Source organism: Xenopus tropicalis, chromosome 2, assembly GCF_000004195.4.
Source record: "Xenopus tropicalis strain Nigerian chromosome 2, UCB_Xtro_10.0, whole genome shotgun sequence".
NCBI lineage: Eukaryota > Metazoa > Chordata > Amphibia > Anura > Pipidae > Xenopus > Xenopus tropicalis.
In genome coordinates, this window is record NC_030678.2 from 87,601,068 (window position 1) to 87,626,196 (window position 25,129).

Here is a 25,129-nt window from a genome sequence, read left to right on the forward strand (position 1 = left end):
CCCTATAATGGGACCAGCATTCTATACCCTATTACATCCAAGATGTCAACTAAACACACTGTCCATACTTGTCAAATGTATCAACAGAAAGTTGTGAAATGCTCTGCATGTTCAAATATTCTCTCCATATAAAACCCTTTATATTGACAGCTCAATGTTGAATATCAATGAATTTATAAATATTAAACAGTCTTCAGATGTTCTTTTTAGATTTAGATGGCATGCACATTAATTTATTGCCAGAATGTTATGTCAGACAGTGTCAGACAAGACTGACTCGAAGTATGTAAAGTTTTATGCTGATTTTACAGGTATAGCCCTACAATGGTCTTGAGTAAATAGTCAGTATTAGTATGATAAATGTATGCACAGATTTACATTGCAACTTTAAAACTTACCATGTACACGTGTGCAAGTATTACAGTTTGCATAGAGCAGAGTTTATTACACAATTTGTTTGGCCAGCTATACTTGTGAGCCTCCCACTCATATCTGGTGGGCTCTTTCCTCCTCATATGTTGCAGCTTCCGTGACATCCACATAAAGCCTTAAGTGCAAAACACTGCATTTCAAATGTTCTTGTTACTTTTTTAAATATAGTGGCCATTTAAAAATGCATATACTAGTAATGTAATTGTAATTACTGTAGTTTTGTTTCAAATGAGTGAAGCTTGGGTGATGAATATATACCATACTGCACACTTTGGTAAGAAAGTGTTACAATACCACACATGGTTTACCAGGGTCTGGGGCAAAACCATTATTTTTAATCTAATGTGCAGCTTTGCAAACTTTGGCTGTGTGAATTCTATTGTGTTTCAACAAAAGTTGGACTCCACATGTTGAACAGAATGTGTTATTGTTTTAACAGCTTCCTGGAAAAAGATATGCAGGGTCCTACACAGTGGTGCCCATAATTTTGCCCTTGCTTTTGCCCCCCTTAACACAGCTCTAGACAAAATTTACCCTTAAAGGATAGACTTAAATCAATGCAGTTGGGATTTAGCCCTGACAGAGATGTTCATACTGCAGAACCATTGTTTGAGCAGCAGACATTACTGTAAGTGAATCCTATATTCTACTCCATTTGGGAGCCCTTGGGTTCAGCTAAGAGATTATCTACTTTATACCATTTACAAAGTAAAGGTCAAATAACTAAACTAATGTCTTCTTGCACATTGTGTGCCTGTATTGAATTGAAATTAATCTTCCAAGTAGTGTTCCAGTTCTTGCTAACTGAAATGTCACCTCCTTGAGCTACAAACATAATCATTGTAGATACTTTTCAGGCTGATAAATCTCTCTAACCTTTGGCCAATTACCAAAGAATTGACCATATAACAGTGGCATTTTTTGCAATATGATGCCCTGAAAAGACTTTATTATCCAGTTTTTAATCCTAGGCACAGGGAATACTATAATTGCACATGAAAGATAACCAGCATCAAGAAGTAGTCATTACTGTAGAACATAGCATACATTTTAACTAGCTGACAAATGTTTCATGAGTATTTTCTCTTTTTTTCAGGGGGAGTCGTGCACTTCTTGTCCGACATTGTCTCCAGGCATGGCCTCCATACAGAACATACCAAAGGGCCTGAAGGGAGAACCTGGGGAGCCTGGAGTTGGACTGACTGGACTACCGGTAAGTAATTTTGGCACCATCATAATAGTTGTCTTTAATCAAACTACTCCTATTGTGTAGGAGAGAGGGTGATCACTAGGCTGCCAACCATTTTTTTTAGTTCATGATTTACTGCAAACCAATTCCGCTGCCTTACAAACCAGGGGGGGGGAGTTAATAATAGGTGAAGGTGGAGCACAAGGTTTGTATAGTGGAACAAAGCAAGCACAGATATTAAATTCCTAATTGTGAAACCAATGAAATCAAGGTCATGTTAGATCCAGACTTACAAACATTTGCTTGTTAAAAGGTGAAGGTACCAAGTTATTACTAAAACTTAAAAAGCATGTGCGGAAAAAATTTGCAGAACTTTTCCGATTTGTCACACAATAACCATGACTTTTTAAAATTATTGCACAATAGCCAGTGGCAAAAATCCGAAAAACTTGAAAAGTTTCAAGCAAAGAAACATTTTCCAGGGTAGGGACATCTGCTACTACCATGACCTTGATAGGTTTTAGGTGGAGAGTTTTTGGATTTGGAATTGTTGTGGAAAAAATGCATAATAAATCTCAAAAAAGTTAGACTTTTTCCCACAACTTTTTCGGGCTTTACATAGTAACATAGTAAGTTGGGTTGAAAAAAGACATACGTCCATCACGTTCAACCATAATGCCTATATATAACCTGCCTAACTACTAGTTGATCCAGAGGAAGGCAAAAAACCCCATCTGAAGCCTCTCTAATTTGCCACAGAGGGGAAAAAATTCCTTCCTGACTCCAAGATGGCAATTGGACCAGTCTCTGGATCAACTTGTACTAAGAGCTATCTCCCATAACCCTGTATTCCCTTACTTGTACTGAGAGCTATCTCCCATACCCCTGTATTCCCTCACTTGTACTGAGAGCTATCTCCCATAACCCTGTATTCCCTCATTTGTACTGAGAGCTATCTCCCCTACCCCTGTATTCCCTCACTTGTACTGAGAGCTATCTCCCATAACCCTGTATTCCCTCACTTGCTAAGAATCCATCCAGCCCCTTCTTAAAGCTATATAATATATCAGCCAGTACAACTGATTTGGGGAGGGAATTCCACAACTTCACAGCTCTCACAGTAAAAAAACCTTTCTAAATATTTAAACGGAACCTCCCTTCCTCTAAACGGAGTGGGTGCCCTTGTGTCCGTTGGAAGGACCTACTGGTAAATAAAACATTAGAAAGGTTATTATATGATCCCTTATATATTTATACATAGTTATCATGTCACCCCTTAAGCGCCTCTTCTCCAGTGTAAACTTGGCCAGTCTTTCTTCATAACTGAGACTTTCCATACCCTTTACCAACTTAGTTGCCCTTCTCTGGACCCTCTCTAACTCAATAATGTCCCGTTTGAGCACTGGAGACCAAAACTGAACAGCATATTCTAGATGAGGCCTTACCAGCGCTCTGTAAAGGGGAAGAATAACACCCTCCTCCCGTGAATCTATACCCCTTTTAATACAGTTCGAAACCTTGTTTGCCCTTGCAGCTGCTGCCTGGCATTGCTTGCTACAGCCAAGTTTATTATCTACAAGGACTCCAAGGTCCTTCTCCATTATGGATTTGCCTAGTGCAGTCCCATTAAGGGTATACGGGGCTTGCATATTTTTACATCCCAGGTGCATGACCTTACATTTATCCACATTAAATCTCATCTGCCACTTAGCCGCCCAGATTGCCAGTTGGCCAAGATCCTGCTGCAAGGATGCCACATCCTGGATAGAATTGACTGGTCTGCAGAGTTTTGTGTCATCTGCAAACACTGATACATTGCTTATAATACCCACCCCAAGTCATTTATGAACAAATTAAACAAAAGTGGATCCAGTACAGAACCCTGAGGGACCCCACTGAGAACCTTACTCCAAGTAGAGAATGTACCATTAACAACCACCCTCTGTACCCGATCCTGTAGCCAGTTTTCTATCCATGTGCAAATGACTTCACTAAGACCAACAGACCTTAGTTTAGAAAGCAGTCGTTTGTGGGGAACGGTATCAAATGCTTTGGCAAAATCCAAATAGATTACATCTACTGCATCCCCACTGTCCAGATTCTTACTTACCTCATCATAAAAAGCAATTAAATTGGTCTGACATGACCTGTCCTTCATAAAGCCATGCTGATTACTGCTCATAATTGCATTCTCCAGCACATCATTTTGAATGTGATTCCCTAACAAGCCTTCAAATAACTTGCCCACCACGGATGTCAAACTTACAGGCCTATAATTGCCAGGCTGAGATCTTACTCCCTTTTTAAATATAGGAATGACATTCGCCTTCTTCCAATCCGTAGGTACCATACCTGACTTTTTCTGTGTCAAAAATCCCAACCCAAAAAAGGCATGGGTTAGTAAATGCCTCCTCTTAGTGATAAGGGTCAGCGTTTCCATGTTCATGTTTTCATAGGAGAAAGCATATCAAGGTCAGTTCAGTAAATGTTACAGAGTAAGCTGGAGTAGAACTTTTTTCACACATCTCTTTGACCACCTACATAGGCCAATTGGTAGTAAGGACAATATGGGGGGGTCTAAAATAGCAACTAAACTCAGCTACAATTTATTAATATAAAGACTTTTCTTATATGCAAAATCAAACCATTTAATCAACCTCTGACGATATTTGCATACTATCCACATTTCAAGTAATGATTTTTTTCTTTTTGGCTAGTTAGTTATGTCTATATGGGGATTTTGTAATTAATAAGCTCTTTTTCCACACAGGGAAAAACTGGGGTACCTGGATCATCTGGACCCAAAGGAGAAAAGGTGAAACCTATGACTAATTTAATTTGTAATAAAAAGAACAATTCTGTAATGCTCCATTAGTCTGTCTAAATAGGATTGTTTTTTTGTAGAATTCTACAGATATACTTCTGCTAGCATGGATTTCTCTCACTGGCTATCAATGATTACCTATGGCACACTGAGGGGCACATTTACTAACCCACGAACGGGCCGAATGCGTCTGATTGTGTTTTTTTCGTAATGATCGGTATTTTGCGATTTTTTCAGAAAATTGTTGCAACTTTTTCGTTACCAATACGATTTGCGCGAAAAAACGCGAGTTTTTCGTAGCCATTCCGAAAGTTGCGCAAAATCGCGATACGAAAAAAGGCGCGACTTTTCGCGCAAGTTTTAACGCTACGAAAAAATCGCCAGATTTTGCGCAACTTTCGGAATGGCTACGAAAAACTTGCGTTTTTTGGTAACGAAAAAGTCGCGATAATTTCCGAAACGTCGTAAAGTCGCCGAAAAAATCGCAAAAAATACGAAAAAGTCGCAAAATGTTCGTTTTCCAATCGGAATTTTTCCAATTCGGATTCGAATTCGTGTCTTAGTAAATCAGCCCCTGAGTGTGCTGATGTGTATCAATGGCTCATATATAGCTGTAGGTGCATATCTATAAATAACTCAATACAGGTGGCAAACTGTATCATAGCTTATCTATGGCTCATTATTACTGTCTGTTATGGTCCACTCATCCAATCAATCCAAAACCACATTCATGTGTCTTTTAACAACCCAAGATGTCTTCCACCTCTCAATACAGTGATCATGCCAAACATTTGTTTGTATTTCCAGGGGGATTTTGGGCCTCACGGACCACCTGGAACACATGTGAGTATGGACATGTGTTAAATAATACACTCTTCTTTGGACAGAATGCACTCTTCTTTGTAATACAGAATATTGGCTACTCAGGAGGTCCAATATGTAACCTGAATTTTCATTCCCATCCACAGGGCTTGCCAGGAGATCAAGGGAGAATTGGACCAGCTGGAACTAAAGGAGAAAAGGTTGGCTCCAATTTTATATAACCGTGGTGACTGAGATACTGTAATTGTCTTTAATTCTTTAACCTGGGCCTTTGTCTTGTACAGGGTGAGCCCTGCACTATGTGCTCATCTCTCCCAGCTGAAGTAACAAAGCCAGATACTGTCATTGCTATTCCTGGACCCCCAGGACAAAAGGGAGAACCAGGAGAATCAGGAAATGGAATACCAGGAAAAAATGTAAGCAAATGAAAAAACAAGATAACATACAGGCGATAACATACAGGCGAAATCAAGGTTTTAACGTCATTTTACAATGTATAATTTTTGCTGATAAAAAGGAAAAACATGGGAAGACTTATTTATGAATGTAATCTTCTAATTTAGAATTTTAGAGTTAGATTTTTTTCAAATAAACCCAAAATTTTGCTGAATGTTTGATTATTTATTAAAAATTACAATATAAAAACCTGTTTGCAAACCATAGTTCAAATCTGGGAAATTTCACACAAAATAATTTGAACCACAGAAAAAAATTACGTTCTATCTTTGATAAATCACCCCTTACATTCTAGTTCAAATCCTATATTAATGGACAGATTTATTAACAATAGTAATTTTTTCAAGAGCAACAAAATCAATCAATCATAAAAAAATCATCAGCTCTGATTTACTTATAATTTTAAGTGCAGAGTGTTATATTTCAGTGCTACCACAGAGCTCAAACACCTTATAAGTATGATCAATAATGCTTAAATCAGTTCAAAGGGTTGGGATGACCTGACACATTTAAAAAAGCTAAAATAGTTGTGGTATATGTTGCAGTTTGTTAAAACTCTTCCAGTGTCACTGGAGTGATTGAAGCATCCAAACACACTTTGAGTATGAGTAGTTTGATTCTTTAAACTAAATGCCCAGACAAAACAGCAGGGAACATTCATGTTGCACATTCTCTATATTAGTAGTGAAAAAAACTGCAAATATCATGAAACAAAAAGAAAAAAAAAATTTAAGTATATTGCAAAAGGGCTAAGAAGTTGTGAGGGGTATGTCCCCCCTAACATACTGTAATTTGTGTTACAACCTGGTAAATGATCATTATATATTTGTTGTTGTGTTTCAGGAGTAACATATCTGAGAATATCTGAATATAGCAAGATATATACAATTGTATAAAGTGGCTTTTTGTGTTAGTTTCAGAAGTGTACGTTAGTCTACTGACTGCTTATGACATTATGACATTATTACATTATAATCCAGCCCCTACATAAGTGGCTATAGTCAAAGCTGCGCTACAGGAAAAAACTGCATATATGACATAATATTTGTGATATTTTTTGCTTTAACCATTACCTTAATGTAATTTTGTATCTGGAAAGACATGATTGCATTATGTAGCTTTAGTACAGTAAAACGGTTTATTGCTTGCTTTTTTAGTGGCCACTCACACTTAAAACTGCACCACATTGCTAATAATGATATTGTGCATACCAGTGTTCGACCCATTACTTCTAAAATCTAACATATATGTTTGTGTATTTTTTTCCAGGGCAAACAAGGGGAACTTGGAATGAAGGGGCAGAAAGTAAGTACTGCAGGTGACACTGGTGAGGCTGTCAATGAGCTTTGCTAAACAAATTATTTATTTTTTCTTACTCTAAAGCTGCCACTGCTGAAGTAACCATCTATTTTGTTATAATATAGGGTGCGACTGGAGCAGCAGGGGACCCTGGCATTCCTGGGAGCACAGGTTTACCAGGGTTGGCAGGACAGCCAGGAATACAAGGATTTGAGGGACCTAAGGGGCAGAAGGTGAGATAATAAATTCTTCATTAAATATGCTGTCTTCCCACCTAATGTAAAATCATATTCAAAAATCATACAACAATGACCACATAATGGCACTAGGCATCAGGCCGAGTGCTTTAATACAGGTAACTTATAGGGGCCGATTCATTAAAACACGAGTTTGAATCCCGAATGGGAAAAATTCGGATTGGATATGATAATTTTTTAGCCGGCTCGACGTTTTCGTATCTTGCATGAATCGGAAACAGCGAGAAAACCTTTCCGACATTGATCCTTCTGTGCATGATTTTGGAAGCCTCCCATAGGACTCAATGGCACTCTGCAGCTCCAACCTGGCCCAAGGAAAGTCACCATACCGAAGCTTGTATGAATCCGGAACTTTCATAATCAGCATGACAATACAAATTTGTCGCGATGGCGACGAAAAATTTGCGCAAGATACGAAAAAGTCGCAACGGCGACGAAATTGATGCATAAATAACGATAATTACGAAAAAAACACATTCGGATGCATTCGGAGCGTTCGTGGATTGATAAATCTCCCCCATAATGTCCTTCATATAATTTTCTGCTGTGATTGCATTATTTTTCAAAAACCAAGTGATGTTTAAATATATATAAAAACTATTACAGTTACAGTTATTTAAAGTTTGGTTGGCCAGTGTCTAGAGGTCAAAATATCTTGAGGTAACATGTTAAGGATGCCCAACCTGTCACCCTCCAGCTATAACTCAACTACTCATCTAATTTGAGACCGCTATATTATATCATAATATTATTATCGTGTTATTTACATGACATTATAAAAATATCAACAATGCCCCAGCATTAGATAGTAAACATACATGTATTTTAAAATAGGGTATTAGAAAAGGATATAGGAAGTTTCCAAGGAATTCCATCATTATCATCATCATTATTTATTGAAAGTGTACTGTGCTGATTACTATGTACAAGAATATATTTTACAAATGATGCATGAATTGCAATTGTTTTAATTTATTTGTGTCTGTGTTTCCTTTGGATATCTGGGTTGCCCCTGCAATCTAAAAACATAAAGGCAGGTTAGCTGGCTTCTGATAAAATTGACCCTAGTGTGTTTGAAAGTGATAGGGACCTGAAGCCTCCACTGGAGTAGGGACATGATGTGAATGTATAATCTCTGTAAAGCACTGAGTAAAATGTGACAACGCTGTATAAATACCAAGAAATAAATACATTCTACATGAAAGACTAAGTTAATACACTCCTGACTAATTCAGCTTAATGGCTGTACTTTTTTTTTTTACAATGTAGCATTTGAATTAGTTTTACCATATTAATGACTTCTAATGAGGCACTTTAAATATTAAATTAATATTTTAGCAGCATAGTATTTTAAACCATAGTTGTGCCCGGCAGCTCTTATACTTAAGATGAGGAGAGCAGGAACTAATTTATACAAGAAAAAATACTGTGCTGTCTAGCAGCTAAGTCTGTTTCAAGCAGAGTAAAAGCTAAAGCTGGACTGTAAATGCAAAGTACAAACTCAACAAACACTATATATGTGTATATATATATATATATACACTGCTCAAAAAATAAAGGGAACACAAAAATCCCAGATCTGAATGAATGAAATATTCTTATTAAATACTTCGTCCTTTACATAGTTGAATGTGCTAACAACAAAATCACACAAAAATTAACAATGGAAATCAAATTTATCAACCCATGGAGGTCTGGATTTGGAGTCACATTAAAAATTAAAATGGAAAAAAACACAGGCTGATCCAACTTGTAATGTCCTTAAAACAAGTCAAAATGAGGCTCAGTACTGTGTGTGTCCTCCACGTGCCTGTATGACTGCCCTACAATGCCTGGGCATGCTCCTGATGAGGTGACGGATGGTCTCCTGAGGGATCTCCTCCCAGACATGGACTAAAGCATGGAGCGAGACATGATGTCCCAGATGTGCTCAATTGGATTCAGGTCTGGGGAACGGGCGGGCCAGTCCATAGCATCAATGCCTTCGTCCTGCAGGAACTGCTGACACACTGCAGCCACATGAGGTCTAGCATTGTCTTGCATTAGGAGGAACCCAGGGCCAACCGCACCAGCATATGGTCTCACAAGGGGTCTGAGGATCTCATCTTGTTACCTAATGGCAGTCAGGCTACCTCTGGCGAGCACATGGAGGGCTGTACGGCCCCCCAAAAGAAATGCCTCCCACACCATTGCTGACCCACTGCCAAACCGGTCATGCTGGAGGATGTTGCAGGTAGCAGAATGTTCTCCACGGTGTCTCCAGACTATGTCACGTCTGTCACATGTGCTCAGTGAGAACCTGCTTTCATCTGTGAATAGCACAGAGTGCCAGTGGTGAATTTGCCAATCTTGGTGTTCTTTGGCAAATGTCAAATGTCCTGCACGGTATTGGGTTGTAAGCACAACCCCCACCTTTGGACGTCGGGCCCTCATACCACCCATATCGATTCTGTTTCTAACCGTTTGAGCAGACACATGCACATTTATGGCCCGCTGGAGTTCATTTGGTAGGGCTCTGGCAGAGCTCCTTCTGTTCCTCCTTGCACAAAGGTGGAGGTAGCGGTCCTGCTGCTGAGTTAATACCCTCCTACGGCCTCCTCCACGTCTCCTGATGTACTGGCCTGTCTCCTGGTAGCGCCTCCATGCTCTGGACACTACGTTGACAGACACAGCAAGCCTTGCCACAGCTCTCATTGATGTGCTATCCTGGATGAGCTGCACTATCTGAGCCATTTGTGTGGGTTGTAGACTCCGTCTCATGCTACCACTAGAGTGAAAGCACCGCCAGCATTCAAAAGTGACCAAAACATCACCACCTGCAGAACCACTCCTTTATTGGGGATGTCTTGCTAATTGCCTATAATTTCCACCTGTTCTCTATTCCATTTGCACAACAGCATGTGAAATTGATTGTCAATCAGTGTTGCTACCTAAGCGGACAGTTTGATTTCACAGAAGTGTGATTGACTTGGAGTTACATTGTGTTGTTTAAGTGTTCCCTTTATTTTTTTGAGCAGTATATATATATTTATATATATCAATCCAAATGGTGTCCGCACTCCAAGGCTCAATATTCTGCGGGGTGCTAGCCAAAATTATGTCTGTATAGAAAATAATCATCTGTGGCCAGCACACCCTACAATGTTTCATCCAAAAATTTTTATTTTAAATATATTGTTAAAACCAACGTTTCGGTCCTTATTAGGACCTTTCTCAAGGATAAAAAACAATGTTTTTTATCCTTGAGAAAGGTCCTAATAAGGACCGAAACGTTGGTTTTAACAATATATTTAAAATAAAAATTTTTTGATGAAACATTGAAGGGTGTGCTGGCCACAGATGATTATTTTATATATATATATATATATATATATATATATATATATATATATATATATATATATAGCGAGAGGTCCTCTGCACTCACCCATTATCAATATACAGGTATCGGACCCCTTATCCGGAAACCCGTTATCCAGAAAGCTCCGAATTACGGAAAGCCCGTCTCCCATAGACTCCATTATAAGCAAATAATTCAGAATTTTAAAACTGATTTCCTTTTTATATGTAGAAATAAAACAGAACCTTGTAATTGATTCCAACTAAGATATAAATAATCCTTATTGGATGCAAAACAATCCTATTGGATTTAATTAATGTTTTATTAATTTTTTAGTAGACTTAAGGTATGGAGATCCAAATTATGGAAAGACCCCTTATCCGGAATACCCTTGGTCCCGAGCATTCTGGATAATGGGTCCTATACCTGTATATAGGACATTAACACATTCTGGGAATTAAGCTACCATGAAATGCTCTCCACGTTAAGCAAAACAGGGATTGTTTGTCCATATATTGCAATATACTTCAAGCTGGCCAACTATGTCAAAGTCATCCCTTCTGGCCCAGTCCTACACTCATTTTTATCTGATTCATTAAGATACATTCATCTGATACATTCAGCATTGGACTGAGTTTTACCTGAAACTTGCTTGCTTTTAAGGTTAAAACCCGCAAATTGTTGCCCTTTTGTTGGCTCCATGTGGTTCCAAGTTGTGAGTACAACTTTCCCTTTTTTGATAACCAGAGCTGGCTACATGTGATAGGGTCATACTGGATCATCTAGTATTGTATGTGACCCTAATGTTAGAACCCTGCCACACAGTAAACTATATTTTATTTACTGCAAATTTAAATTTAAACTAATTATTCAAATTTCTGCTTTACCCTGAATATGTAGCATTGATCAAAATGCCTGCTACTCAGCGTTTTTAGCTTAGATCTACTACTCTCTGTTTCATTTCCTTCTTCTTTCCATAGACCTCTTACAGTCTAAGCTATATCCAATAAATGTGGTGCATACAGAGCACATTTATCTGCATATTTCAGTGTGGTATGATATGCAGCAATGGCCATATATTTTCAGAACCATATGACCACTGATGCATCCCCTCAAACACACACACACATGCATCATATAATTGATATGAGTGTTAACTGTCTGATGTTGACAGACTAGGCTCATTTATCACCACTGGGCATATTTGCCCATTGGTAGAAACCATGTCAATTATATGTTGCATTCCTAGATTCCATGGATTGATTGCTATGGGTTTCTGCCCACAGGCAAATTTGTGTGTTGATAAATGAGGACTACTAATATTTACATTCAGTAGGCTGAAGAACTCTAGCAGACAAATGTTTTGTGTGCCATAGAGTTAAAGTTTTTTACATTTAAAGTCTTGCCTATGCAGGCAAGAGATTTTCAGAAAGGTAGATGATCTGATCCTTTAAAATGCATATCCTTAAATATAAGCCGTTGCAACAATTTAACTTCATGGAGTGAATTTTTACGCCTAGATGTGTGTATATTTCTTGATGGCATTTTTTAGCCAAGACATCATAGCTGGCTCCAACCAAATCATAATTTCAAAGGGAAGGTAAATGGAGAGGTGCAATAAGCCAAAAAGCACACTTCCAAACCTCTTATGAAATGCTTTCACAATTTTTTTTTTTTTAAACCGGCTTCTGGCACAACATGTCCCAACCTATAAAATTGTTGACTGTCATGGGATTCTGGGAGTTGTAGCTCCAACATATGGATGGCTGCCATTTGTCCATCATTGACAATGAAAGTAAATATCTGGATGTTACCGGATGTTGTGAATGTTTGCGCATGTGATAGCATGATCGGATTTGCCGATGCCTGAGTTACCTTTTATGAAAAAGTAGTCTGTATTACAAATAAAGTAAATTGGTATTAAAAGTAAATTGCACTATAAAAAATACACTGTTCCTTTGTAATATTGTTTCTGTTGGAAACAGGGAGATGCCTGTGACTCATGTCCCATGATTGGTGGAGGAGATTCTAATGGATCGGGTATTCCTGGGAAAAAAGGGGAACAAGGGCCTCCGGGGATAGGACAGCCAGGAAAACCAGTAAGATGGATTCTGTGCTTTTTTTTTATTTCTCCCTGCAAATCATCTACTATATCCAACTACTAATTATGTGTTCTTAGGGTCAGTCAGGACTTCCTGGAATTCAGGGACCACAAGGAATTAAAGGTGCCCAGGTGAGTGATTGGGGGAGCATGACTTGAAATAAAATCAGCATATAAAACTACAAAAGATTACCTTATGGAAATAAGCAAAGATTAAACTAGAAAAGCTGGCTACCCAAACATCATACAATCTATTTAATCATAATAAAACAATGTAATACGTCTTTTGTTGATTGTTTTCTTTTATCCAACATGGAAACTTATTGTCACCTCTTGTTTATCGTGCGTGTTGTTATTCTATTGATTTTGTCAGGGGGAGCCAGGACCACCAGGAGAAGGGAAAAGAGGTCCACAGGCAAGTACTGCAAAAACAGATATTAAATATTCACTAGGACTCATGTACTAGAAATGGACAAATTGGAACTAGTTGAATAAACCATGGCAAACAATCACATGATTGCATAGCTAGAGCTAGACTCCACCACCACTTTCCAGATAAAACAAAACAGCATTGTTAAAGGGGATTAATAATCAATTTTTGAATTTGTGAATTCAAATTTGTTTTTCTAAATCAATTAAACTAACATATCTAATGCTCGCTATTTATTAAAAAGGCAAACTTTTGCAAATAAAAACCTCGAATACTCAAATTTTCGAGTTTAATCTAAAAACAAACTTGAATAAAACTTGTAAACTCGAATTGAACACTTGACTACTTGAATACTTGACTTTGCCTAGGACAGCCCCCACTGACTTCTATAAAAACTAGCAAGCTTTTAGTTTTACATTCAAGTTTTTTGGTTTTTTGCACTTAAGCTTTTAATTAAACATTTGAGTTTTTGGGTTTTTTTGCACTTAATAAATACCAAACGTTTGAGTTTTTGAAAAATAAGTTGAATTTGAGTTTTCGAAGCACCAAAAAACTCAAATCAAGAAAAAAAATCAAACTTGACCTTTGATAAATCACCTCCCCAAATTTTTCCCACTTCTCTTTTTTTTAATCTTTATATTTTTTTATACCAGGGAGAATCTGGAGAGCGTGGTTTGCCTGGGAAAACAGTGAGTGCATCTAATACACATAATCATTTGAAAGACCAAATGTCTTGCATGTCCTGTACCTCTTTTACCTAATTAATGCATGGTATTCCCACACTGTGAATAGGTCATAGACAATAAGCTATTATTATAACCTCACTATCTTATTTTATAGGGGCCACCAGGACCTCAAGGGTCGCCTGGCTTTGTTGGATCCAAAGGGGAAAAGGTAAATTCAATAAGAGTAAATATATTTCAGAATCAGGAGAGCTAGGACTAATTTACTAAAGTGCTACATAACTGGCCTTGCACACCAGCCTTCTAAGTGGTGTATTCAGTATTTTTATGGCAGGTATCAAGTATAGCTGAGGAGTACTTAGAAAGGTGCTTTAGTAACAGATGCAAAGTTTACTTTATTTCTAAAAACACAAGCACTGTTGAATTAATGCTATAACAAACTACTTTGTGGCACTGGGCTGTGTACGGACATTCCCTGGGCAAAACACCATTCTTATCTTGCATAGAAGTGAGGCCAGATCTGTGTCCTCTGGTAGAATGCAACTATATCTTTATTCTTAATAAAACAAATACAAGTTAGTCACTTTAGTGACAGCTGAGCCAAGAAATGACAGTCAAAGTCACTGGACATTTAATAAAAATACTACTTTCTGCTTGTGTCTTAGGGCAAGGTCAGACTAAGCAGATTGACCACTTTTCACTGCAGGCGTTTTTATGTTGGCAAAGGAAAGTGAATCCACTTTTATTTGCACACCCCGGTATCTCCATTGACAAACCCGGCATCAAACTGTGTGAAGCAACACAGAGCAGATATCGGAGCAAAAATGTACACATTCACATTATCATGTTGATTACACTCCATGTAGCTCCACACAGGCTGAAGTCAGGTGTGTCAGTGGAGCTACGGGGGTGTTTGCATAAGAGTGGAAAACACCTGTGGAGGAAACCGGTCAATTCACTTAGTGTGCCTTAAATACTAGGGTGTAGGCCTGTTCTATATTAAAGGGAATATAAAACTATCCTATTGCTCTCTACAATGCAAGCAGTTCAAATGAATTTAGAGTTAAAGAGGATTTTTTCCTTCCAGTGCTACATTAATCACTCAAACAAACAAAACAAATGGGCATAATACTGTTTAGGTGTTGCTGAAAAGAAAGTACAGAGCCAAATTATGAATACAAATGCAGCAAAATTGCTGTCATTAAAATGCCATTTACATTCAGGAACTTACATCTGTACAAACCACAACACGTGTCTATACTTACACCTTGTTCAAAAGGGCTGGTAGCATCACCTTTGCTGAATGACGTGTACTGTTCACTGACACAATGGAGCTCTCAAATTTAAAACTGCCTTGAGCTGCAAAACACAACTTGGGAACAGTTTGCCAATGAGCACACTAATAAGCGTTCACAATGGTAAATTGTGCCCAAGTTGCAGCACGGACTATTTAGCTGGTACCCACAAAGGAGGCTTGCATTAATGCAAGGAACCCCTCAGGCATGCTTAATTGGGAATTTCTGGGTGATGCCTACTTGTCACCTCCATAGACTGGGTATTTCCCCCCTCATTAGTTTTGAGAGTCGAAATAACATGGGACAGATTTATCGAAATGTAAAATTAGAACTCACCACAAAAAAAATCCTCCACTTTCTAATCATTCATACGGGATTTTTAGAAGCATATTTATTATATGGTGAACTGTTATCGCCCACTGATAAATATGCTTCTAAGGATCCCAAAGGAATGAATAGAAAGTGGGTGAGTTTTTCTGTGGTGATCTCTAGTCTCACATTTTGATAAATCTGCCCCCTTATGTGTTATAAATCTTGAAGGGCCTATTTATTATGCTGTGTAAAAAACATAGACAAAATTCGCCACACATCCACTGGAACTTACATAAAATAACGGTGTCAAATCTGGAGTTCAGACAGCAAAATCCGTCATTTATTTTACATGCCATTTTTTTCCAAATTGCATTTTACACAGCATAATAAATAGGCCCCTAAGTGTGCTGCCCTTAGAGAGCACCAATTTACTGAACTGTGTTGCTTAAGAATTCATCCCCTACAATTTTTTAGCATGCTTAACCCACGATAATCTGTTGATATATGCTTGTAGGTATAGTGTAGCAACATTCATTTAACCCTATATTTGCCAGCAGAAGAGCCAGTATCAAGGGGTATCAATGCACTGGCAGTTGTAAGTTGTATGCTACCTAAAAGGAAGAGTATACTTAATTATCTTTCATTTAAAATCCATGAAGTGGGGAGAAAGGGGATTAACCATTGCATTTGAGAAAGGCTATGGCGAGCTTTGCTTTTTATTTCCTTTTTTTATTCTTATTATGATTAACTTAGTTTATATGCCATTTTAAAGTAGAGTATAGTACAGGTATAGGACCCATTATACAGAATGCTCAGGACCAAGGGTATTCTGGATAAGGGGTCTTTCCGTAATTTGGATCTCCACACCTTAAGTCTACTAAAAAATCAATTAAACAATAATTAAACTCAGTAGGACTGTTCTGCCCCCAATAAGGATTATTTATATCTTAGTTGGGATCAGTTATAAGGTTTATTATGACATAGAAAAAGAAAATCAGTTTTAAAATTCTGAATCATTTGATTAAAATGGAGTCTATGGGAGATGGCCTTTCTGTAATTCGGAGCTTTCTGGATAACTGGTTTCCGGATAAGGGATCCCATACCTGTACATGCCTACTGTTTTATTTTACATACTATTTTAGGGAGGCAGCCCTACTGGACTCACCAGCTTGAGATGGCACAAACTAAATATTTGATCATGAATCATCATGCTTGGTTGCCTTAAACCTAAACAAACAAGAACAACACAAATCAAAGACAGTGAAAGAAATACAATAAAAACAGCTGATATTTATTCCCTTAAATGTTTGTCATAGACAAAACAATATTCTTTGAACAATGTTAAAAGCAGATTTTGTTTACTTTTAATTACTGTTTTGTATCTATTGCAACCTTCAAATATAATGCATACAGCTGTGGCTTAATGTTTCAATATGTGCACGTGTTTGAACATCATGTTGCATGGTATGGTTTAGTAGGGCTTTTGCATTTTGTACACTGGTGACATCCAGTAATACAATGTAAATTAAATGACACCAATATACAATTAATGTACTAAGACTACTTAGCAGAATTAGTTGTACAGTTTTGGGGCAAGGTTAAATGTGCCCTTCATTGTCATGATTAATGACTATTGTCATGAAACTGAAATATTCATTATGTAGAATGACATTATGTAGAATGGCAATGGACAGACAAATGTAGCATAAAGGTCCAGTTTATATATGTGACAAAAGCAGCTGCAAGACAATGATTCTACCTGTTTCTTCTTTAGGGAAGCACTGGACAAAAGGGGGCCTCAGGAGCACCTGGAAATTCTGGAACAGGTGTCATGGGACCACCGGTGAGTTTAGGTTATTAATAATTTATACTCTTTACCTCATACGGCTCTAATGGTTTACCATTTGCCACAATATATCTTAATTTACATGGATCAGTAGCACAGCACATTCAACTGAAAAGAACATTGAAACATGTTGTACTGAGAAGTGCTGTAAGAACCACATCTTGATCCATCTCTATATTTCTTTACATTGATTTTAGAATATTCCTGTTCATTGACTTTACTCCCACTCCTACTGTGTGGGACTTCAATTTTAACTGTTTAAGCACAATTTCTTTCTGTACAATGTTCTGTGCTGTGTTCACCACTGCATCAACTGAGTCCTTTGTTTTTCTTTTGGTCTACCTGATCAGACCTTAGCTATCATCTTAGTTAACTGTTCCTTATGTTCATACACTAATACTATACCATATTATAGGTGTATGTGAAATGTTGCTTTTCTGTTGCTCTATTATTTACCGCCCTCTCTGATTGTTGGAGCATTTTAAGTTTTACCCAATGCCTCTACAATTTTTAAACTTCATTGTCAGAAACACATTTCTGATTCAGTTACAGCTACAAATACAAAAAACATGCGTAAGCTCAAACACCTGAAATTGGGACATTATCCAAAAGCTGGTCATACAAGTGCAGATATTGTTATCTGTACATAATTATTTATACTATAATCCAAACAATGATCTGTGTGTTTGAAACAAGCAATCTGGCCAAATATTATTTTGGCATGGATAATGACCGTATCTGTATTTGGACAGGTTTGAAAATGTCATGATGTTCCAAATAAAAATCTTACTGGTGTCTGAGTGCATCACTTCCTGATGACAGATCTTTTCTATGAGAGGTCTATTTGCAAGATAGTAGTCTTTATACTAATAAATTATGTAATATACGGAACAGTCAACCTAACGACAGATATTCTTACATGTGTGGCAGCCTTGAAGTCTGCATTATCAGTAGCACAGGAGGTAATGAAAGAGAGATCAAAGGGCAAATTAGGAGTTATGATGATAAGCAGTGAGGGATCTAAGCACAGGACTCAAAACAGCACAAGAAGCTACAGACACATAGAACCATAGTGCCCTCTTACTATCTGGCTGTTGTCGGATTATTTTAAGAAAATACAGAAATAAATAGCATGTATTACAAGTTTTAATTAGTGCAGAACTTAAATATGTATTTAAGGTCTGAGTGTTAATGCCCCTTTTCAGCCAATCAACAGTCAGCCAACCAATCAATCAGTCAATTCTTTTACTACAAAATAGGCTGTAAACATAATATATGGAAAAATGTAAGAAAACATATTTCCTCAAAAAGAGGATGCTAAACATTATCTATTTGTACAGTCTATCTATATCTACTGTAATGTATACATTATCCAAAAAAATAAGCTGTTATTTAAATGTTACTAGATCAAAAGGTATAATAACTATTAAAAATTACAATTAATTAAAATTCCTTAAAGCATATCATATTGTTTTGTGGATTCTAATCATGGGTCACAATAAAATTAAATTTTGAACAAGGCATTGTATCATTGTATATTCTGGGATTATAACTAACAACAAGTTTCTAGTAATGCTAGTACAGAATAAATTGATTGGTTACTTACAGTAGAGAAATGTAGCAAATTTGATGGGGAATAATGGTTTTCATGCATTTCCCTGCTCTTAAGTAATGTTCTCTTTGATGATCTTTTGTTTACAACGTAATCACCACTACACTGTACATGTTCTTAAAAAGGATGAGACATTCAGGAGCCCAGATAACTGCAGATCCTGATGTTAAATAGTATAGTTCATTATTGAGGTCTTTTTATTAACGATAACTGGGCATGCAGGTTTAGTGTTGGATTATAAGTATGTCCATGAATGTATTTTTTAAATGCATTACTAAGGATCGAATCATATAACAATTGCTTTCCTGGAGACTCTACGTTCTCTGGAGAAATGTACAATTTGGCATCAGCGCAAAATAATGATAGTTATTTTAGCAATTGCCTTTGTGGCTACATTTATATTCTGTTAGTAGGATTGTTTTTGTAGTTCTGTTTTCTTTCAATAATGGTACAAAGCAAAAACATAAAAACAAACTTTTTTATTGGACTAAGTAGTGATATTGCTTTGTTAGTTTCACCACACTATTATTATTATTATGTAACAAATAATGATACATGCTAATATATATATATTAGAATTATAAAGTCTCAATATAATCACATGGATAAATTCTTGGACCCAGCTGTCCTATCAGTCAAATGGTTTGAACCTCAGTCTGACCTAAAGCAGTGTTACAAAGAACAACAATATATCCCCTTTTTAACACTTTGTGGGTTATAAAGTATACTTCTCTATATTAAAATGTAAAAATTGCTGATTGATGAGGGTTCCAGCTCCAGTTAATGCTATAAACAATTTGAACTACCTGAAAAAGCAAACTCTACTGTATAAGGGTAACTATGTGATCCACTCAAATATTCTGATTATCAGTAAAGATCAGGAAGTCATAGCCAAGGCCAAGGCTGGAAACACATTTATTTACCTATCCTGGCACTTTTTGGGGTTGCTTCCTTCCTCCATTGTGAAGGAAGCTTCACTATGCATTGGAACAGTGTTTTTATTTCTATAGCCTTCAACACAATGCATTGTACCATCTACTGGTCCCTCTGTCAAATCTTATCTCCGCAGGCTATTAAATAGAAATCAACCCTAGCAATCAAGTGCCACCAGAGCAATAAGTGAGGGTAGTGGGCTGGGAAAAAGTCTACAGCTGGTAGTTCTGGTAGGCCTTCAGTGTGCATAATGAATACACATCATCATGGTTTTACACAGAAATTGCATGCTTGGATCATTACTGGTACTACATGGTCAAAATGAACCATGGTGTTGCTTCATTTTGTTCATAGAATGTCTAGGGTTGGGAAAACAATTGACCCAACTCTTGGTATAGCTTATATGGTTGAGCAGTGGGATAAGTTGTAGCTCTGCAGTTGGGGTACAGATTAAGCAAAAACTCACACAATACCCTTTTCAAGCTCAGCCAGATGAATATCCAGTACAGGTATGGGAACCGTTATCTAGAAAGTTCTGAATTACAGGAAGGCCATCTTCCATTGACTCCATTATGCAAACAATTCTAATTTTTAAAAACTATTTCCTTTTTCAGTACCTTATACTTGATCCCAACTAAGGTATACTTAATCCTTTTTGGAGGCAAAACAATCCTATTGGGTTTATTTAATGTTTAAACTATTTTTTATTAGACTTAAGGTATCTAGAAAATCCCAGGTTCTGAGCATTCTGTATAACGGGTCCAATACCTATACTAAACGTTTGAAAGAATCTAAGATAATATTAAGGAACAAACTTTGTTCTTTCATGCAAGCTGCTATATTTTTCCATAGTTTTCATTGTCATTTACGTATTAATAATGTATACTTCCTTTTAGGGACGGGATGGCACTTCAGGCCAACCAGGAATTCCTGGACGTGATGGTGTACCGGTAAACTGCACAAAATATGTTCTACTGCTCATCTTAACTACTGTACTTTTCACATCACATATTTTCTTTAGGAATATAATGATTTATGCTCACTGTGTCTTGCACATCATCTCACAAAAACATTGTTTATGTATTTGCACTGCACATTTTCATTCATTTGTGGTTCTATGTGATTAACACCCTTTATAACCTCTTAAATTATGTAGTCTATGTGGTGTTTGACCCCTCTTTAGCTACACTTCCATTTCTTTTTTACCTCTTCATTCAGCTTGAATCATATCACCTTTTGATTTTTCTGGACCATTCCCAATCTGCTTGTCTCTATTGCCTGACATTTATTAACTAGCTCCTTCCTAAACATATTCTTTTCCTTAAAAAATGTAATTGCTTCAGGTTTAAATTATATCTTGTCTTTTATTTTTAGGGTGAGAGAGGAGAAAAGGTAAGTATGTTTGTGTAAATATTTAACTGTACAATAAATGGACTAAGTTTGGAAGAAACTTTTCTAAGACTTTGGTGGTCATGTGTTTCTCATCCATTTCTAGGGAGATGCTGGAGTGTGTTCCTGCCCACCAGGGCCATGGATGGATCCAGAAATTTTTGGAAGACCGGTAAGTTTCTTTCCTTTTTACTAGTATATATAACCCCATTCTATTTCTCTTATTGCATTTTTCTATGTTTTAGGACTCTCCTAATAAGTGGAATGGAGATGTCTGGCCTTTTGGAATTCAGGTCAGTTTAATAAGCCTGATGAAGAAGAGAAATAAAAAACCCTTTTCTTGGTTACTAATCTTATATTTGCTTGATCAAATCATTCCATTTACCATATAATTATTAAATTAAACTAAGGAGCACATTTACTAATATCCAATTTTTTTCTGGGCTTAAAACACAATATCGTAAAACTTCGGAGTAACCACGATAATTTCTTAAGTTTTAAAATGTCAAAAAGAAAAAATACAAAATTATCTCAAAATTGTTTAGTAAATGGGCCCCTAAGTGTATTATTTCACAGCAAATTCATAAACTGACTATTTCTAGAGTGCTAAGTGTCTTATATCAGTGATCCCCAACCAGTGGCTCGGGGGCAACATGTTGCTCCCCAACACCTTGGGTGTTGCTCTCAGTGCCCCCAAACCAGGGAGTTATTTTTGAATTCCTGACTTGGGGGCAAGTTTTGGTTGAATAAAAACAAGATTTCCTACCAAATAAAGCCCCTGTAAGCTGATAGTGTGCATAGAGGCTGCCTAATAGCCAATCACAGCCCTTATTTGGCTCCTCCATGAACTTTTATGGTGCTTGTGTTGCTCCCCAAGACTTTTTACATTTGACTGTGGCTCATGGGTAAGAAAGGTTGGGGATCCCTGTGTTAAATAAAAGTGATATGGTGCTATTTCAAAACACAGCATTAATTATTTAATAAAAAAAACACCTCATAAATTCACCTCAATTAATTCACTCTTAAATCAAACACATCATTGCAATAAATATAAAGTGACTTATGCTTATTATGATTTGATCACTGCATAAATAATTGGAAAATTAAAATTATCTCTGCTTTATGACCGCACCCTGCAATTCCCACCTTGATATAGAACAAGATTTAGAAAATGGAAAAATAGATGGTGGAGATAATTCTAATGTACCTGCTGTCTTACATTTGGCTACCTAAACCCTGGAAATACCTCAAGGAAAGGTAAGGCAGGAACTCTGGAGCTGCAGTCTCTATTTTTAACTTCCCTACACAATTGGGAGAGCTGATTAACCTGACAAAACCACAAACTCACAGGACCTTAGAGAGAAAACAGATAAGCAATAACTTATTTAACACTATATGAAAAAGCAATTTCCAACTCCCACTTGGGACTTTGAAATAGGCAATAACACCCGCACCAAGCTCTGCCCTGATGCGTATTTTGCCAAGGCTTTCTCAAAAGGTAAACGTTTTTTTAATTTTTTTTATTAAATAATTAATGCAGTGATCACAGTGTTTTCTATAGTAGCACTGGCACTTATGAAATTGCATACCTTTTTTCGCACTCAAGAAATAGTCAGTTTATGAATTTGCAGTGAAAGAATACACTTAGTTATTTGAGTTTAATAATTATACGATGAATGTAATGATCTGATCAAGCATATATAAGATAAGTAATCAATAAAAGGGTTGTCTGTTTCTCTTCTTCATCAATATTTTGAATATATACCCTTTTTGGTTACAGGGCTGTGGGGAGCTTTTTTGTGAGAAGTGTGAGAGTTTTAGGGGCCCATTTACTTACTCACGAACGGGCCGAATGCGTCCGATTGCGTTTTTTTCGTAATGATCGGTATTTTGCGATTTTTTCGGAAAATTATCGCGACTTTTTCGTTACCAATACGATTTTTGCGGAAAAACGCGAGTTTTTCGTAGCCATTCCGAAAGTTGCGATTTTTTCCTAGCGTTAAAACTTGCGCAAAAAGTTGCGATTTTTCGTAGTGTTAAAACTTGCGCAAAACATCGCGCCTTTTAAGTTTTAACGCTACGAAAAAAGCGCAACTTTTCGCGCAAGTTGTAACGCTACGAAAAAATCGCAACTTTCGGAATGGCTACGAAAAACTCGCGTTTTTTCGCGCAAATCGTATTGGTAATGAAAAAGTCGCGATAATTTCCGAAAAGTCGTAAAGGCGCCGAAAAAATCGCAAAAAATACGAAAAAGTCGCAAAATGTTCGTTTTCCAATCGGAATTTTTCCAATTCGGTCGGAATTCGTGTCTTAGTAAATCAGCCCCATAGTGTCACTTCCCTTGTCCTTTTTAGTTAAATAAGCCTTTTTTTCTTCATATTTTTATCTCAAGTTCTCTTGCCATGATAACAACTTTCCTACTGCACTAGCTTCATTATTATCTCCATCTTTTTGACAACAATCATTTAGATACCCAAAGACATTTTCTGTGCCTTTTGGTTTAAATTTACCATTTACCATTCATACTCAGTGTATCCTTGCTCTTCAACAATTGGCAATTGATTTTAAACTCTTTAACATTACCAATAATTATCAATCTTCGTCTTTCAGGGCCCTCCTGGGCCACCAGGGCCTCCAGGTCCCCCAGGACTTCCTGGTCTACAGGTGAGGTGTATTATTATTATTTTAAGGGGGGAGTTAAATCATCTGATCAAAACCCACACTTCTGCTATGTTACCCATTTTGGGTGTGTTGGACTGACTACATGATAAATGTTTTTCTCCAAAAAGGGTAATTATGTTCTTTTTTTTCACCAAAGTTGACAAAAAATATAGAAAGAAAGCCTTTTTAGAATTTTAGAAACCAATATCTTGCCACTGAATTCCAATAACAAATAATCCTACAGGCTTTTTTTACATATCAGTCCCATATAAAGGGGCAAATAAAGAGTTTACAGTTATATAGAAGCAATTCAAAATAGAAGGGTACCCAATTAGTTTTAACATTGTGGTTGAAAACAATTCTGGTGAAGCATGAGTATAAGGTACCTTATAGTCTGATCCAGAACACCACTCTAAATCTGCATAGGTTATATTGTAATATCCTTTGTTTGATTTGTGCACATATCAATCAATTCATTATATGGACTAACAATTACACTTACAGAAGGTGGTGTGAGTGAATACTTAATTTACAGTTAAAAAAAAGCTATTCAATGCTCCATTGAGACAGTATCATAAAGTAATGTGGCAATCACACTGTGCATGTGAAAAGTTCCAACTTACAGTGTTATATACAGTGTTATATAATTGATATGATCATTTAATAATAGGGCTGTACAACATTCAGCTATAAAACCAAAAAGGAAGTTAAAAGTCCAGCAACAGCAGGGTATCACATCTTAAATAACAGCTAAAGCTCTTCCAACTCTTCAGGGCTCGCAACTTACATCATGCAAGAGGTCCCTCTAGTCAGTATCTCCTATTGAATGTTCATCCATGTCCCCATTCCTTGATTATATGATCATTGGAGGTATTAAAAAAAGATTACTATGAAATTATCGCAAGACAAAAGTTACATACATTAATCATGGAGATCTGTAAGAGTACTGTGGGGGACTTTTATGGAAAGCTCAAATACTATTTATAATATACAGTAATACCAAAAACAGACATTCATTTACGTAGAAACAATAACAAGACAAGTATCTTGATGAATGTAAGTATATTTTCATTTGCATAGCGCCACTAATGCACACAGCACTGTACAGTAGACTGTTAAAAACAGGGGTCAATACAATAATATATACCAAGAAATTCAAAGTACTGTTACATCAAAGATTATCTGCTAAGTGTAAAAGAGACAAAGTGAAGGAGGTATCTGCCCCACAAAGCTTACAATCTAAGTAGT

General features: G+C 36.9%; 1 protein-coding gene across 7 annotated transcripts in view; it reads left to right on the top strand.

Moving 5' to 3' along the window:
* The window catches only part of col16a1 (collagen, type XVI, alpha 1), a 97,333-nt gene that overhangs the window by 39,924 nt on the left and 32,280 nt on the right, over window positions 1–25,129 (top strand). For 5 of the 7 annotated variants that reach the window (XM_031896915.1, XM_031896916.1, XM_031896918.1 and 2 more), the window contains exons 25-42: window positions 1,529–1,645; window positions 4,392–4,436; window positions 5,253–5,288; window positions 5,414–5,467; window positions 5,552–5,683; window positions 6,993–7,028; window positions 7,148–7,255; window positions 12,605–12,718; window positions 12,799–12,852; window positions 13,094–13,135; window positions 13,804–13,839; window positions 13,991–14,044; window positions 17,215–17,283; window positions 20,728–20,781; window positions 21,206–21,223; window positions 21,327–21,392; window positions 21,466–21,513; window positions 23,831–23,884. In XM_031896915.1, coding sequence (XP_031752775.1) covers window positions 1,529–1,645; window positions 4,392–4,436; window positions 5,253–5,288; window positions 5,414–5,467; window positions 5,552–5,683; window positions 6,993–7,028; window positions 7,148–7,255; window positions 12,605–12,718; window positions 12,799–12,852; window positions 13,094–13,135; window positions 13,804–13,839; window positions 13,991–14,044; window positions 17,215–17,283; window positions 20,728–20,781; window positions 21,206–21,223; window positions 21,327–21,392; window positions 21,466–21,513; window positions 23,831–23,884 — 1,137 coding nt within the window. The remainder of the gene's footprint in view (window positions 1–1,528; window positions 1,646–4,391; window positions 4,437–5,252; window positions 5,289–5,413; window positions 5,468–5,551; window positions 5,684–6,992; window positions 7,029–7,147; window positions 7,256–12,604; window positions 12,719–12,798; window positions 12,853–13,093; window positions 13,136–13,803; window positions 13,840–13,990; window positions 14,045–17,214; window positions 17,284–20,727; window positions 20,782–21,205; window positions 21,224–21,326; window positions 21,393–21,465; window positions 21,514–23,830; window positions 23,885–25,129) is intronic. The other 2 variants (XM_031896917.1, XM_018091583.2) reach the window with 1 other exon arrangement.